The 18,094-nt window shown below is 47.1% G+C and overlaps 1 protein-coding gene across 4 annotated transcripts in view; it reads right to left on the reverse strand.

Moving 5' to 3' along the window:
• The window catches only part of CEP89 (centrosomal protein 89), a 97,675-nt gene extending 79,589 nt beyond the window's left edge, over positions 1-18,086 (reverse strand). For all 4 annotated transcript variants that reach the window (XR_013410416.1, XR_013410417.1, XR_013410415.1 and 1 more), the window contains exons 1-4: positions 17,948-18,086; positions 12,342-12,448; positions 5,114-5,272; positions 288-474 (exon numbers count right to left, since the gene is read on the reverse strand). Coding sequence is in view for 1 of the 4 variants with exons in the window: in XM_077982058.1 (XP_077838184.1) it covers positions 288-474; positions 5,114-5,272; positions 12,342-12,448; positions 17,948-17,986 (492 nt within the window). In the remaining 3 variants the exon portion in view is untranslated. The remainder of the gene's footprint in view (positions 1-287; positions 475-5,113; positions 5,273-12,341; positions 12,449-17,947) is intronic.
• Positions 18,087-18,094: the final 8 nt, after the last annotated feature.

Raw genomic sequence — 18,094 nt, forward strand, 5'->3', positions numbered from 1 at the left:
TAGGAAATTTAGCTTCCAAGGTCAAAAAAAAAGAATGATTGCTAAGCTTTGAATGGAAGTCCACATTAAGAATATGAAGATGTTCATCTTTGTTTTTGCAAGATAAAGGAAAGAAGTTTATGTTTTAATCTAACCAAATAGAAATGAGGCTGGACACGTTTAAAAAATAAGCCCCAAAGCAAATGCTATCAAATGCAGAATAGAAGAAATCCTTAGCAATGCACTAATTTACCAAAAGTTAATGTCAGGGTGAATGTCAAGAAGAAAATTGGGAACATAGAAAACACCTGATTTCTGTGTGGCACAGCGTACAGGTCATCACCATGGCCTCCTTTGTCCTCCTGGGCACTGACATCCCCCAGTTCCTTGCAGCTGGATGACAGCTGAGTTTCAATGTCCTCTTCTTCCTCACAGCCCAGTGTTTCAAAGGATGGCAAAGAAGATCTCCTTCCCATCTCACTCTGCCAATTTGGTCTGTATTAGAACATTCATGAGGAAAACAAACAAAAAGTCATTTAACACTTGACATTGATACATATCATGTATTAAATGTACTGCCTCCAAGTCCTTACCATAAATGTGTGATAGTACAAAGTACACAGAAGCTAAAAGATTAAATTTTCTACCGTTCCATCTCTTTGTACACTCAGCATATCCTTCTAATTTCTGTTTTTAGAGTTACTGCATACATATACAATTCGCCTTGTTATGAATAAGGGTTTTTTTTGTTTTGTTTTGTTTTTATTTGTCTGTTCGTCTGTTTTTTGAGATAGGGTCTCACTCTGTCTCCCAGGCTGGAGTGCAGTGGTACAAACATGGTTCACTGCAGCCTCAACCTCCCTGGACTCAGGTGATCCTCCAACCTCAGCCTCCCAAAAGCTGGGACTAACCATGCCCAGCTAATTTTTGTATTTTTTGTAGAGACAGGGTTTCACTATGTTGTCCAGGCTGGTCTCGAACTCCTTGGCTCAAAGGATCTGCCCACCTCAACCTTCTAAAGTGCTAGGACTACAGGCATGAGCCACTGAGCCCAGCCTGTTGTTGTTGTTGTTGTTGTTGTTATTATTTTGAGATGGAGTCTCACTCTGTCACCCAGGATGGAGTCCAGTAGCGCAATATTTGGCTTACTCCAACTTCAGCCTCCCGGGTTCAAGCGATTCTCCTGCCTCAGCCTCCTGAGTAGCTGGGATTACAGGCACTTGCCACCACGCATGGCTAATTTTTCTATTTTTAGTAGAGATGGGGTTTCACCATCTTGGCCGGGATGGTCTCGAACTCCTGACCTCAAATGATCCGCCCACCTCGGCCTCCCAAAGTGCTGGGATTACAGGCATGAGCCACTGTGCCTGGCGCCGGCCTGCTAATTAATAAGTTTTTGTTGTTGTTGTTTTTAATTGAGACAGGGTATCATTCTGCCACACAGGCTGGAATGCAGAGGTACAATCTCGGCTCACTGCAGCATCCACCTCCCCAGCTCAAGTGATCCTCCCACCTCAGCCTCCCGAGTAGCTGGGACTACAGATGTACTCCACCATACTCAGCTAATTTTTTGCTTGTTTGTTTGTTTGTATTTTTAGTAGAGAAGGGGTTTGGCCATGTTGCCCAGACTAGTCTCAGACTCCAGAGCTGAAGCGATCCACCTACCTCAACCTCCCAAAGTGTTGGGATTACAGGTATGATCCACTGTCCCCAACCTATTAATAAGTTTTTAAGTCAACATTTTAAAAGGTAAGAATCCAGTAGATATGCCAGCTTAACCATCCATTTTCCTTGCTTAGGTGGGTTTTTTGCCTTCACTTTCCATTGCTGTAGATAACCCTGTAATAAACATCCGTGTGCAGATAACCTCTACTGTATTTAGGATTACTCCTATAAAACAAACCGCCATAGAGTAAATTCTTTTTTTTTTTCTTTTTTTGAGATGAAGTCTCGCTGTGTCACCTAGGCTGGAGTGTGGTGGTGCGATCTCAGTGCACTGCCACCTCTGCCTCCCAGGTTCAAGTGATTCTCCTGCCTCAGCCTCCCAAGTAGCTGGGTCTACAGGCACCTGCCACCATGCCTTGCTAATTTTTGTATCTTTAGTAGAGATGGGGTTTCACCACATTGGCCAGACTGGTCTTGAACTCCCGACCTCAAGTGATCCGCCTGCCTCGGCCTCAAAAAGTGCCGGGATTACAGGCTTGAGCCACCATGCCCAGCCCATACAGTAAATTCTTGAGTCAAATGGTGTGAACATTTTGTGTCTATATACATACGGCACAAAATCATTTCTCCAAGCTACAAATACACTGGTAATAATTTTATGAAACTTGCCAAAACAACTTAAAACCCACTGTCTAAATTTGCATTTGTTACTGAGACTGAACGTTTTTCCATATGCTTGTGTTCAGGTCCTTTGTCTATTTTACTTCTGGTATGTCCATTCCAATTTGTTTTTTTCATTTTGTGTGTGTGTGTGTGTGTGTGTGTGTGTTTTTGAGACAGGGTCTCACTCTGCCATCCAGGCTGGAGTGAAATGACAAGATCATAGCTCACTGCAACTTTGACCTCCTGGGCTCAAGTGATCCTCCTGCCTCAGCCTCCCAAGTAGCTGGGACTACAGGTAAGCAACACCATGCCAGGATGATTTTTGTATTTTTTGTAGAGATGGGTGTCTCACTTTATTGCCCAGGCTGGTCTCGAACTCCTGATCTTAAGCAGTCCTCCCACCTCAGCCTCTCAAAGTGCTGGGATTACAGGTGTAAACCACCACACTTGGCTTCCATTCCAATTTGAAATTACTAAAATTAATGTACTAAAATTAAAATCCTGACTTTGCTTTTACTATAAATGTTTTTTCTGTTCTATTAATATTATTTTGGTTTTATAAATTTCTTAAACATAGAAGTGATTAAAAAGGTTTTTTTTACCTTCTAAATTCTAATTCTAAAGTCTTATTAAAGACTTATTCTAAAGTCTTATTTGTGTGTCTATATAGTATAATCCTTCATTCATTAGGAATTTATTTTGGTGTATGACTTAGGCAAGGCTCAAAGCTGATTTCTAATATTGCTAATCAATGTAGCACCGAATCCTTTCCTTCCCCTTTGAGCTGTGGGACAGACTATTAAAGATTCAGTATGCTTGTAGAAACACTAGGTTCACCTCAGGGCATTCCTGGGTACCTCTGTATCACTCAACTAGTCCTATACTGTTCTTGCTACTTTATCTATACATTTTAAAATATGACAGGGTCGGACACAATGGCTTTTTATTGCATCAATTGAGGGGTAGCTGTTGGGATGTTCGTGGTTAAAATACAATTGCTGGGCTCTGACTGGGTTGCTTTTTGGTCTCTTGTTTTTGGGGTTTGGCAAGGGTACATTTACCTACATTGATGGAAAAGTCAGAGATGGGGAGGATTGCAGATTTAATCGGAAACAGTTCTTGAAATTGAGCGTACGTGCGTGCATGAGCGTGGTTCACACCTATAATCCCAGCACTTTGAGAGGCTAAGGAGAGAGGATTTCTTGAAGCCAGAAGTTGAAGACCAGCCTGGCAACATCAGGAAACCTTGTCTCTACAAAAAAAAGTAAAAATTAGCCTGGGCTGGGCACAGTGGCTCACACCTGTAATCCCAGCACTTTGGGAGGCCAAAGTGGGCAGATTGCTTGAGGTCAGGAGTTCAAGACCAGCCTGGCCAACATGGCGAAACCCCATCTCTACTAAAAATACAAAAATTAGCCAGGTGTGGTGGCGTGCACCTGTAGTCCCAGCTGAGGCAGGAGAATCGCTTGAACCCAGTAGGCAAAAGTTGCAGTGAGCCGAGATCAGGACACTGCACTCCACCCTGGGCAACAGAGTGAGACTCTGTCTCAAAAAAAGAGCCAACCTGACACAAAGTTGAATATACATGACAATTAAAAAGGGAAATGTGGCCAGGCGCGGTGGCTCACATCTGTAATCCCAGTGCTTTGGGAGGCCAAGGTGGGCAGATCACTTGAAGGCGGGAGTTCGAGACCAGCCTGACCAATGTGGAGAAACCCCATCTCTACTAAAAATACAAAAATTAGCTGGGTGTGGTGGTGCATGCCTGTAATTCCAGCTACTCAGGAGGCAGAGGCAGGAAAATCGCTTGAACCTGAGAGGCGGAGGTTGCAGTGAGCCGAGATCGCGCCATTGCATTCCAGCCTGGGCAGTAAGAGTGAAACTCTGTCTCAAAAAAAAAAAAAGGGCAAATGTGATCATGGATCCCTACTCTCATCCCTGCCCCATGCGCCCTTAGAGACCTCCAGTGTCTTCCCACCATTCCTAGGGCAGACACCAACCCTCTAAACAGGACACTAAAGGCATCCCCAGCCTGAACCCTGCCCAGTCCTCCAGGCCCGTCTCACATCCCAAACATCCTCCTTACACTGCCGCCTGTGTCACATTCCCTCGTCTGTGTCTGGAAAGCTCATCCCAGCCCCACAAAGATCATCCCCAGCCCTTGAGCTGTTCCTAGATGATTCCTGTATGTCCTAAGCTCTCCTCTCAACCCTTTCCTCCTCAGGAGGAGACCTTCCTGACCCCCTAGCCCTGTGTCAGCTCAAACCCAGGAGAAGCAATAAAGGGAAAGATGATGAAGAAAAAAGGCTAAACTGCAGCTGCCAGGAAGGTCAAATTAGTGTGACTGTCCAGAGACACACGTGAGAGGTGAGGAGGGACCACTCTCACTGTTCAGGTTGCCGCACAAAGAAACTTACTAAGGGCTGGAAGCAGCACTGAATTCATTAGCTCTGTGCCACTGTGAAAATGGCCAGGACCCATACAAGTCAAAATCTAACAAGATCCACTATGGAGGAAATCCAGATCCCAGAGCAATTAGGTCGCTGGACAGTCGCTGGACAGTGTCCATTTGACACTGGTGATGAAAACCCAGCGACTAAGCCTCTAGTCATAAATATGTGCAGGAGCACCCGCGCACCCACACAGGTACACATGCACACACAGGTACACATGCACACACAGGTACACATGCACACACAGGTACACATGCACACACACGTACTCATGCACACACACACGTAGAGACCAGGCTGAGCTGCCCCTCTTCCACCCAGAGAGGAAGCAGAGGCGGCGATCTGGTACCCACCGAAGCCTCAGCTCTGAGGTAGTGGCATAGGGCTCGATGAAGCTGTCTTGTTCAACACTGCTCACGTCACTCTCAGACCGGGATCTCCGGCGAGGCTGAGGAATGGCAACCGTCCGCCCAGTCAATGTTGTCGCCAGAATGGCTGCTGCCAGAGCAGATCTGCGGACAAAAACATCCCGTGGAGACGGTGAGACATGAACATTCCAGGTGAAGGCTGAACAAGATACACGAACTGATCGAGGCTTACCTTCTGCTGGACGGTGTCAACTTAGCATTTGCTCTGCTCCCGTCATCTACCGCGGGCCATCAGACAATCTCATTTGATTCTCACACAACTGTATGACTACATAATATTGTCATCCCATTTTCCATAGAAATTAAATAACTTATAAATATTTCCTAGCCAAGGCCGGGTACGGTGGCTCACGCCTATAATCCCAGCACTTTGGGAGGCTGAGGCGGGTGGATCACCTGAGGTCAGGAGTTTGAGACCAGCCTGAATAACATGGTGAAACCCCATCTCTACTAAAAATACCAAAAATATTAGTCAGGTGTAGTGGTGGGCGCCTGTAATCCCAGCTACTTGGGAGGCTGAGGCAGGAGAATCACTTGAACCCGGGAAGCGGAGGTTGCAGTGAGCCAAGATCACACCATTGCACTCCAACCTGGGCAACACAGCGAGACTCTGTCTCAAAAAAAAAAAAAAAAAAAAAAAAGATTTCCTAGCCGATAGGAGGTAGAACAGGGCCTGTAATCCAGAGAGACACAAAAGCCTACATTCAAGTAGTTTTCTTATTAGAATGGAAGATCAGAATGGAAAAAGAAAATGAGATATAGAAAGACTAAAAGATTTAGAAGGGGACTGACTTTAAAAATACAAATTACTCAGGAATATATTATAGGAAAGTTAGAGTAAACAGATTTACCCTCCTGCCCAAAAAAGTAAAACAAGGCCAGGCGCAGTGGCTTATGCCTATAGTCCCAGCACTTTGGGAGGCTGAGGTGGGTGGATCATGAGGTCAGGAGATCAAGACCAGCCTGGCTAACACGGTGAAACCTCATCTCTACTAAAAATACAAAAAAATTGCCAGGTGTGATGGCACACACACCTGTAATCCCAGCTACTCAGGAGGCTGAGGCAGGAGAATCAGTTGAACCCGGGAGGTGGAGGTTGCTGTGAGCTGAGATTGTACCACTGCACTCCAGCCTGGGCAACAGAGTGAGACTCCATCTCAAAAAAAAAAAAAAAAAGTAAAACAAAACAAAAGACCACTGTCCCAGCTTGCTGCCTAGGAAAATGTCCAGGTCACAGCACAGGGAGGAGGAATGCATGGAGCCAGGCAGACTCCTCGAATTGTAGAGATGGAGCTGAGAGAGTGTGTAGGATAGAGTGCTGGACAGGAGAGAAGCGCACAGAGAGAACGAGGAGATCTGCAGAAGGTCCCCCAGTTTCAGCGGGATATGGTGCAGCACACAAGTGTGAGGAAATTACCCGACCGTGGAGGAAGAACCACTCACAAGGATCAGAGGAGCAGAGCCAGGTGCTTATACACAGCCCAGGATGGCAGCTGCTTCCACCAGGCGGACTAGAGAAACCCATCATTCACAAGACGCTGGGTGCGGCACTCAGAAAGGTCTGGCCGCGGTACTGGGGAATAATTAGCCCTGGCTGAGCACTGCTCCATGTCCCACCTAACAAATCATATAAGAAAGACCCGGCCAGGTGTGGTGGCTCACGTCTGTAATCGCAGCACTTTGAGAGGCTGAGGCAGGCGGATCACAAGGTCAAGAGATCAAGACCATCCTGGCCAACATGGTGAAACCCTGTTTCTACTAAAAATACAAAAATTAGCTGGGCATGGTGGCGGGGGCCTATAGTCCCAGCTACTCAGGAGGCTAAGGCAGGAGAACTGCTTGAATCCAGGAGGTGGAGGTTTCAGTGAGCCGAGATCGCACCACCATACTCCAGCCTGGCGACAGAGCAAGACTCTGTCTCAGAAAAAAAAAAAAAAAAAAAGACCCAAAAGATCTGTTTCCAAGAAATTGAACTGCATCCCCAAACAAAGGTCAAGATGTTTTAAGGAATACAAAATGATCCAGCACTCAAGGTAAAATTCACAAGATCTTCTATCCACTTAGATAAGCAGGCATGCAAAGAGACAGGAAACCATGACCTGTAAGGAAGACAGCCGTCAACGGAAACCCACTAAGAATTGAACACATATGTTAGAACTGGCAGCAAAGCACATTCAGATCGTTATAACAGCTGTATTTCATATAATCAAAAAGCCAAGTAGAGACATGGACAATTATAAAAAGAACCAAACTTCATGAGATCAAAATGACAACATCAGAGATAGAAAGTATACTGGATGGGATTAACAGATTATATATTGCAGAAGATCAGTAAAATTAAAGGCAAAAACAACCAAAAATAACCAAAATGAAATGGAGATGGAAAAAAAAATTTTTAAGAGCATCAATCAGATGTGGGATAAAAACCACTGTTCTTTATATTTTGGTTTTGGGGTTTTTGAGACGATATCACTGTTGCCCAGGCTGGAGTGCAGTGGCGCAGTCACAGCTCAGTATAGCCTCAACCTCCTGGGCTCAAGTGATCCTCCCACCTCAGTCTCTCGAATAACTGGGACTATAGGCACACGCCACCACACCTGGCTAATTTTTATATTTTTTGTAGAGATGGGGTCTCGCTATGTTCTCCAGGCTGGTCTGGAACTCCTGGGCTCAAGTAATCCTCCTGCCTCAGGCTCCCAAAGTGTTGGGATTACAGGCGTGAGCCACCACGCCCGGCTGCTGTTTTGTTTTAAATTACTACATTTTGGTGTAATTGTTACACAGCAATAAATAATAGCCTCATCATCAAACAGTGCTGGAAAAATCAAATCTCCATATGCAAAAAAAAAAAAAAAAAATTCATGGATCTATGGTTTCGCTCTGTGCCCTTACCCAAATCTCCTCTCAAATTGTAATTCCCACATGTTTAAGAAGGAAAGTGATTGGATTATGGGGGCAGTTTCCCCCATCCTGTTCTCGTGATAGTGAGTGAACTCTCACAAAAGCCGATGGTTTTACAAATGGTAGTTTCTTCTGAGCTCTCACATGCTCACTGTCTCTCACCTGCCGCCATGTAAGACGTGCCTACCTCCCTTTTCGCCATGATTGTAAATTTCCTGAGGACTCCCCAGCCATGCAGAACTGTGAGTCAATTAAATCTCCTTCACTTATAAATTACCCCATCTCGGGTAGTATCTTTAGAGCAGTGTGAGAACGGACTAATACACACCATTTACAAAAATTAACTCTAAATGGATTACAGACCTAACTGTAAAGCATAAAACCATAACACTTCTAGAAGAAAATATAAGAGAAAACCTTTGTGACCTTGGGTTAGGTAAATATTTCTTCAATATAAGACACTGAAAGCATGATCCATAAAAGAAAAAACTGTAAGCTGGACTTCATAAAAATTAATAACTTCTGCTCTTTGAAAGGCAATGTTTAAGAGAATGAAAAGACAAGCCACAGATAGAGAGAAAAGACTTGCAAATCACACATTTGATAAAAGACTTGTGTTACTATATAATGAACCCTCAGAATGCAATAATGGAAAACAAGCCGGGGCTGGGATGTCTCCAGGAAGCCCACAATCTTCACCCAGGTCTCTGCTTAGATCTCCTGGATGAAAAATGTCATTGCCTCCAACTGAACATGTTCCTGAGTCCAACGGCCTTCCCAAGATGGTTCTTAGATCTGCAACAGGACTTGTGACTAACAAGGAATGCCCAATTTTTGTAAATGTGCAAAAGATGTGAACAGATGCTTCACTAAAAAAGATATAAAGACAACAAATAAGCACATGAAAAAAATGCTCAATACCATTAGCCATTAGAGAAATGCAAAATAAGGCCAGGCGCGGCAGCTCACGCCTGTAATCCCAGCACTTTGGGAGGCCAAGGCGGGTGGATCACTTGAGGTCAGGAGTTTGAGATCAGCCTGGCCAATGTGGCGAAACCCCATCTGTACTAAAAATACAAAAATTAGCCGGGTGTGGTGGTGTGTGCCTGTAATCCCAGCTACTCAGGAGGCTGAGGCACGAGAAGAGAATCGCTTGAATCTGGGAGGCGGAGGTTGCAGTGAGCTGAGAACATTCCACTGCACTCCAGCCTGGGTGACAGAGTGAGACTCTGTCTCAAAAATAACAGACTCCGTCTCAAAAACAAAAAAACAAAAAACAAAAAAAACACAGTGAAATACTAGGACACACTCATTAAATGTCCAAATGTTTAAAAACCGACCACGGCAATCCCTTGTTCTTTTTTATTCTAAACTGGGTCTATGAGAATGGCTTCCACAAAGGAGAGCAACAAGAAGGATTGTTCTGTCATCAACAAGGTTGTGACCGAAAGTACACTGTCAACACTCACAAGCACATCCATGGAGTGTGCTTTAAGACACTGCCCCTGGCATACACAAAGAGATCTAGACATTTCTCATGAAAGAGCTAGAAACTCCAGATGTGTGCATTGATGCTGGGCTCAGCAAAGCTGTCTCAGACAAAGGAGTAAGGAATATCCCCACCGTATCTGTGTACCACTGTCCAGAAAGCGTAAGGAGATGAAGATTGATCAAACCAGCTCTATACATTGGTTACCTATGCACCTGTCACCACTTTCAAAAACCTACAGTCAATGTGGATGAAAACCACTGACTGTCCAAGTTATAAAAGACCACACGCACACACATATACACATACGCACTCACACACATGCAAACACATACACACACACACACACACACACACACACTCTGACCAAACCAAGTGTTGGTGAGAATATGAAGCAACTGGACTCATATACTGTTGGTGGGAACATAAATGGGACAATGACCTTGGAAAACAGTTTGACAGTTTCTTAATAAATTAAATACCCACCTAGTATAAGGCCCAGCTATAGATATTTACCGAAGAGAAATGAAAGTATATATCCAAACATTTGTGTATACATTTTTTTTTTTTTTTGAGATATGAGTCTCGCTTTGTTGCCCAGGCTGGAGTGCAGTGGTGTGATCTTGGCTCACTGCAACCTCTGCCTCTGGGTTCAGGCGATTCTTGTGCCTCAGCCTCCCCAGTAGCTGGGACTACAGGAGTGCACCACCACACCCAGCTAATTTTTGTATTTTAAGTGGAGATGGGTCTTCACCATGTTGACCAGGCTGGTCTCAAACTCCTGAGCTCAGGTGATCTGCCCGCCTTAGCCTCCCAAATTGCTGGGAATATAGGTGTGAGCCACCACACCCAGCTAGTGTGTAAATGTTTACAGCAGCCTTATTCTAGTAACCAAAACTCAGAAACAAACCAAATATCCATCAACAGGTGAACGGATAAACAAACTGTGGCATATTCATATAATGAAATACTCCTCAGTAAGGAAAAGGATGAATTATTGACTTTCAGAACATGCGTGAATCAGAATAATCATGCTGAGTGAAAGAAGGCAGTGTATTTTATGTAATTCCACTTATATAAAATTCTAGAAAATACAAACTAATCCATAGTGCGAGAAAGGAGATGAGAGGTTGCCTGGGGATGAACAGGAGCATGAAAGGTGGCAGAGAAGGGCAGGAGGAAGGAATTACAAAGGAGCATGAGGACTCTTGTCAGAATGACAGATATATTTATTGTCTTTTTTTCTTTTTCAGAAGCTCCCCTATTAATTATCTTTTTAAAATAAATATTTGTAGAGGCAGGGCCTCACTCACAACAGCCTCACTGTTACTCAGGCCGCAGTGCAGTGACACGATCCTAGCTCACTGCAGCCTTGACCTCTTGGGCTCAAGTGATCCTCGAGCCTTAGCCTCCTGAGTACCTGGGATTGCAGGCATGCACCAGCATGCTCAGATAATTTATTTTAATTTTTGCTATGGATAAGGTTTTGCTATGTTGCTCCGGCTGATCTTGAACTCCTGGGCACAAGCAATCCTCCTGCCTCAGCCTCCCAGGATCAGTTTAGCCTAGGAGTTCAAGACCAACTTGGGCAACATAGTGAGACCCCCATCTCTGCAGAAAATTTAAAAAATTAGCCAGTCATGGTGGCATGCACCTGTAGTCCCAGCTAGTCAGGAGGCTGAGACAGGAGGATCGCTTGATGCTAGGGGGTTGAGGCTGCAGTGAGCCACATTTGCACCAATGCACTCCAGCCTGGGCAACAGAATGAGACCATGTCTCAAAAAAAAAAAAACACTTTTTGTTTTAGTCAGGCATAGTGGCTCATGTCTGTAATCCCAGCACTTTGGGAGGCAGAGGCAGGTGGATTGCTTGAGCCCAGGAGTTCAGCCTGGGCAACATGGCAAAAGCCTATCTCTACAAAAAAATAGAAAAATTAGCTGAGCATGGTGGTACATGCCTGTAGTCCCGACTACCCGGGAGGCTGAGATGGGAGGACTGACTGAGCCTGGGAGGCAGAGGCTACAGTGAGCCATGATTGCACCACTGCACTCCAGCCTGGGCAACAGAGCAAGATCCTGCCTTGAAAAAATTAATTAATTAATTTAAAAAAAAAAAGAAAATTGGCTGGGCATGGTGGTTGATGCCTGTAATCCCAGCACTTTCAGAGGCCAAGCTAGGCAGATTAAGAGGTCAGGAGTTTGAGACCAGTCTGGCCAACATGGTGAAGCCCCATCTCTACTAAAAATACAAAAATTAGCTGGGCGTGGTGGCATGTGCCTGTAATCCCAGCTACTCTGGAGGCTAAGGCAGGAGGATTGCTTGAACCTGGGAGGTGGAGGTTGCAGTGAGCCAAAAATCCACCATTGCACTCCAGCCTGGGCAACAGAGAAAGACTCCATCTTGAAGGGAAAAAAAAAAAAAGAAAAGAAAAGAAAAGAAAAGAAAATTTTGTGTATAATTCAAAATTCCCTGTTAACCTGAACACTTGGGCTTTAATGCTTTATATTTTTTAAAAAATACTCATCGCCTTCAATCACGAAATGTGAGAAGTTCATGCACCTGAAAGGGACAGACCTCAAGTCAGTCCATTATCCTCAGAGACATCATATTAAATGCATCATTAGGAATTGTGGTAAACATTTTGAAGGACGTGATTCTAACTACTCTACTTGTACTTTTCTGGGCAGTTTGAGCAGTTCCAGGATCCAGTACTTGGTGGCTGAGCACAGGGGTGACCTCAGTGCCTGCTCATTTGATACTCACCTTGGTCTCTCTGGAGACAGGTTGGGGCTGCGGGGAGGAGGTGTACGTGGCACTGCTGCCTTCGGAGCAATGCTGGCTGCAGGTAAAAGGCCATGGATGATGTGTTTCTGCACAAATGAAATCCAACAGAAGTCACTGGGTTGGGTCACTGGATCACTTGAGTCTTGTCACCACTCCCCCTGGGCCTGCAAGGGGACACCTGCACTGGCCACCCATGGATCCAAACCCATCAGAAGCCCACTCTGCCCCTGCCATCCCCAGTCCCCATTAGGCCAGACAAGTGCACACAGCCGAGGAGCATCATGACAGGTGCTCATTGTGGGACCCTCTTGTCCTTCCCTCCTCAGAGCTTCCCTGGCTGTCCCCAAGAGTCACCCTCTAGCCCTTCCACGTGTCCCACAGCACTCCCCCCAGTGATGTCTCAAGTGGCTCACCCTGCAGAGCAGGGCGACTTCCTGAGAAGCAAGTGACTTCCTTATCTTTTTTTTGCTTTGTTTTGTTTTTGAGATGGGGGCTTGCTCTGTTGCCCAGAGTGGAATGCAGTGGTACGATCATGGCTCACCGCAGCCTCAAACTCCTGGCTCAAGCAATCCTCCCACTTCAGCCACACGAGTAGATGGGACTACAGATGTTCACCACCATGCCTAGGTAATTTTTGTATTTTTGTAGAGACAGGATCTTACTACATTGCCTAGGCTGGTCTCAAACTTCTGGCTCCAAGTGATCCTCCCACCTCAGCCTCCCAAAGTGTTGGGATTACAGGCGCGAGATCTGTACCTGGCTGACTCTCTTATCTTTATCAATCCTGGAACTCTAGCATTGAGCGCATTGCCTCACACCTCATAGGGGCTTAATATAAGCTTTTAGGTAGCTTATCTCCAAGATGAGAATAATGAAAACTAGCTCCTATACACAATGAAAGTCAGAGAACCCGCTTTAGGTCACCATAACTGGGAGTCTCTGAGACGTTTCTGGGTCTAGTCCAATCATTTTCTTGGCACGAGCCATTCATTCACACCTACTAGAGGCAGAACACCATGACAGCAATGAAGAAACCTTGTCTTCATCCCCAAGGTGGTAAGTAGAGAGGAAGAACACCCAAATAGTTATTACAGAACATAGAATTATGGAATGAGCCGAGAGAAAGGCTCTCTCACTAAAAATGAAAAAAACAAAACAAAAACAAAAAACTCCTCAATGAGATGTGGGATAAAAACACTATTGTCTTCTGTTTGAAGCCAGTAATTAGCACAAAGTGCTGGGGTGGGCAGGGAGGGAAGATTCCTCCAGGTCTGGGGCCAGCCTGGGAACTTCAAATGCTTCCTTCGAGAAAATCACGCAGGCATTTAGACTGGGCTTTCAAAGATGCCCATTGGTCCCACATTTGGAAATGTGATGGAACAGCATTCTAGGAAGAGGGAATAGCATGAACAAAGGAATGAAGCAAGACACTGGTTGCAGTGCTCTGGAAATCACACGCACGGTTCTCTGTTTTGCTGGAATGCAGAGGCTTCTGCGAGGGTGGGGCTGGGGACCCAGCCTGACTGGCTAATTTTTTAAATTTTCTGCAGAGATGGGGGCCTCACTATGTTGCCCACGTTGGTCTTGAACTCCTAGGCTAAACTGATCCTGGGAGGCTGAGGCAGGAGGATTGCTTGTGCCCAGGAGTTCAAGATCAGCCTGGGCAACATAGCAAAACCTTATCCATAGCAAAAATTAAAAGCAAATAATTATCTGAGCATGCTGGTGCATGCCTGCAATCCCAGGTACTCAAGAGGCTAAGACTCCAGGATCACTTGAGCCCAAGAGGTCAAGGCTGCAGTGAGCTAGGATCGTGTCACTGTACTGCAGCCTGAGCAACTCTACAAATATTTATTTTAAAAAGATAATTAATAGGGCAACTTCTGAAAAAGAAAAAAAGACAATAAATATATCTGTCATTCTGACAAGAGTCCTCATGCTCCTTTGTAATTCCTTGTCCCCGATGATGGGGGCAATTCCCATGGGAAGGGCTTTCAGAGCAGATGGAGGAGATACTGGGGCCTGGTGAGGAGCACCCACTGACAGTGGCCCCAGGAATGTTAGGTAGTGGTCAGCATGAGACACAAGGCTGGGAAGGGGGGCACAGCGTGGGGGCCTCTTTCAGGAGTGAGGGATGGGCAGACCTTCCAGTCATCTCCTACAGCCCCCACCCCCAACTTGCACAGCCACCCACCGGAGCAGAAGCTCCAAGCAGTCTCTACGCAATATCCCCACTCTGTTTACCTCTCTGAGCGGCGCCTGCCACCCTGCATCTGTCAAGTGATTCCACAGTTTCTATGTTTCCTCCCCGCCCCCTTCCATTATCTGCTGCACGACAAGAAAGGATTTTTGTTTGTTTGCTTGTTTTGTAGACAGAGTCTCGTCTGTTGCCCAGGCTGGAATGCAGTGGCACCATCTCGGCTCACTGCAACCTCCACCTCCCAGGTTCAAGCTATTCTCATGCCTCAGCCTCCCAAGTAGCTAGGACTACAGGCATGTGCCACTATGCCTAGCTAATTTTTTTTTTGAAAGAGTGAATCCCCCATTGCACACTAAAACATGTCTCCTACCATCACAGTCATTTCCTAACTATGGTCCCCTCATCCATCCTGTCTCTACCAGGCATAAAAACCCTCACGGGCAGCACCACTCTCTCAATGGCAGGCAAATGTCCAGCATGGCATATCAGCTGATATAGGTTGGTTCCTACCAACTGTTATGGGATTTTTGGCCTGTTGATTTTTCTGGTTGGAACCTGTGTGGCCACAGTGCCTTTGCCTGAGTTCTTGTCCTGCATCCAGGAAGAATGAGGTACTCAGACAAGTGAAGGGTGAAGAAGAGTTTTATTTCGTGTTAGAAGAGCTCAGAGGAGTAGGTAGCTCCTCTCTGGAGGCAGATTGTCCCATGAGCTCAAGTGTTCAGCTCTCAGCAGAGAGGAGGCCCTGGAAAGGGTGGCTCTTCTCCACAGGCAAGTCATTCCAATGTCTCTGCAGGTCTCTGAAGCTCTCAGCAGAGAGTAGCTCCTCTCTGCTGGCAGGTGGTCTCTGTAGCTCTCAGCGGAGAAGGTACTCCTCTCCGCAGCCAGCCACCCCATCGTCTCCAGCTATCAGCAGAGAGGGTACTCCTCTCTGCAGCTGGTCATCCTGTCCCCTCGTCTCTCCACCCTCCTCGTCCTCTGGCCATTCCCTGCACCACTCTGGCTGAGCCCAGGGTCTTTATGGACCTCAGAGGGGAGGAAGTGCGTGCTGATTGGACCATGGGCAGGCCCAGAAGAGGCTCCGCGAGTTTCCACTCTGGTCAGAGGGACTTCCGGCCCAGCCCCCAGCCTTCAGGCCCTCCCTGGCCTGAGGGTGGGGCCTTACTGGGGACCCCGCCCCTTTCCTCCTGCTGCCATTCTTGGCCCCAGGGCTTGGCTCCAACCGCCCTCCAAGATTAGAGCCGTTGCGTGTTGCCGGGTGCCCTATGGTGCAGGCTGCAGAGATGCCCTAGTCCTGTGCCTGGGAGGGCAGCCGCAGCCACACCCTGGGAGCTCCCACCCCGCCAACTTGGAAGGGGCAGGGCTCGCGCTTGTCCCCGGCTCCTGCCTGAGCGGCTGCAGCTGCACCTAGAAGGGCAGATTCTGCCTGTTCCCGGCTCCCGTAAGAGCACAGAGAGCCTCGGATCCACAGCTGCAGTTTGGGTGGCTGTAGCCCTGCCCAGGAGGGTGGTGCCTGCTCCGTAGAGCAAGAGGCCTGGGTCTGCAGCAGCGGTTTGCGGCTCCCGTCCCAACTCACAAGGGGCGGAGCTTCCACCGGCTCCTTGAAGTGTGCAGCCCCGGCCACACAGCGTGATGGCAGCAGCCTTCGTGATGGCCGCAAAAGCCTTCGCATTTGCTGTCTTCTGCACCCAGAATTCTTTTCTTACTCCCTGCCAAGCCCAGGTCAACTCTCCAGGCTGACGTTGCTGCCCTTCTGATACACACGTCAACAGCAGTTCTTGTTTTACCATTGTGTACAGAATTATTTAGGGGCTTGTCTGTCCTACAGACCCTGTGGCCATAAGCTGTCAATCAGTTGTGGGTATCAGCACACAGCAGGAACTCATTAATGTTTGGGGCTTTAAATAAAAACTCAGTCCAGGTGCAGTGGCTCACGCCTGTAATCTCAACCCTCTGGAGGCAAAGGTGAGAGGATTGCTTGAGCCAAGGTTTAAGACCAGCCCGAGCAGCATAGCCAGATTCCATCTCTACAAAAAATATATATATATTTTATGTTTTTTTGAGACAGAGTCTCACTTTGTTGCCCCGGCTGGAGTGCAGTGGCACAATTTTGGCTCACTGCAACCTCTGCCTCTTGGGTTTAAGCGATTCTCCCACCTCAACCTCCCGAGTAGCTGGGATTAGAGGCGCCCACCACCACGCCCGCTAATTTTTGTAGTTTTAGTAGAGATGGGGTTTCACCATGTTGGCCAGGCTGATCTTGAACTCCTGACCTCAAATGATCCGCCCGCCTCAGCCTCCCAAAGTGCTGGATTACAGGCAAAAGCCACCTCGCCTGGCCTCTACAAAATAATTTTTTAAATTAGCCAGGCATTGAGACTTGGCAACGCGTGAGGCAAAAAATAAAATAAATAAAAAGTAGCTAGGTGTGGTGGTACACACCTGTAGTCCCAGCTACTCAGGAGGCTGAGGCAGGAGGACCACTTGAGACCAGGAGGTTGAAGCCACAGTGAGCTAAGATCGTGCCACTGCACTCCAGCCTGGGCATCAGGACAAGACCCTGTCTCTAAAACTGAATTAAATAATAAATAAATACAAGAATCCCCTTGGCTGCTATGTGGAGAATTGACCTAGGGGAAGGGCGAGAGTGGAAGCAGAGAAACCAGTGGGCATCTGCCGCAGCAGTCCGGGTAGATGTTGGAGGCCGGGGTGTGGGTGGAGATGGGAACAGCTGGCAGGTGTATGTCGTGGGTAGATCGGATGGGACTTGCTGATGGGATGTACATGGTGGGTGGCGGAGGGAAGAATGAAGGATCACTATATCCAGCAGTGCAGCAGGTGCACGTCGGCCAGGAGTTAACTCAGGGCACGGGGACAAATGCAACAGGTGAGGCAGGGTGCTCCTGTCCAACTGTGGCCGACCCTGGGGCAGAAGATTGTTAAAGCCGGGCATAGTGGCTCACGCCTGTGATACCAACTCTTTGGGAGGTTGAGGAGTTCAAGACCACCCTGGGAACATAGCAAGATCCCTGTCTCCACAAAAATATTGAACAATTAGCCAGGAGTGGTGGCGCGCGCCTATAGTCTCAGCTACTCGGGAGGCTGAGGTGGGAAGATCGCTTAAGCCCAGGAGTTCGAGGATGCAGTGAGCTATGATCGCAAAACTGCACTCCAGCCTGGGCGACAGAGCGAGACCCTGTTTCTTAAAAGAAAAAAAAAAAAAAAAAGTTTAGAACACGAAAAATCAAGGCTTCTTAAACTGAAAACCATTTTCTCTTGTGCCGCCGCCTTGACTGGATCTCAGGCCAAACCCCAACCCGCCGCAACCCTTTACCCCTAATCCCCGGCCCCATAGAGCTCCGCGTGCGGCAGGCGAGCATCTACTTACGAACTGGCTCCTGCGGCCTCTCCGAAACCCCAGGAGCATACTTGCAGCTCGAGGAGACCCGGCCGGGGGCTGGACTCATCAGCAGATCTCTCCACAGCCAGGGACCACTCCCTAAAGCCCGCCGCAGGCCCAGCCCCTCAAGCTTTC

This window comes from Macaca mulatta, chromosome 19 (genome assembly GCF_049350105.2).
Source record: "Macaca mulatta isolate MMU2019108-1 chromosome 19, T2T-MMU8v2.0, whole genome shotgun sequence".
NCBI lineage: Eukaryota > Metazoa > Chordata > Mammalia > Primates > Cercopithecidae > Macaca > Macaca mulatta.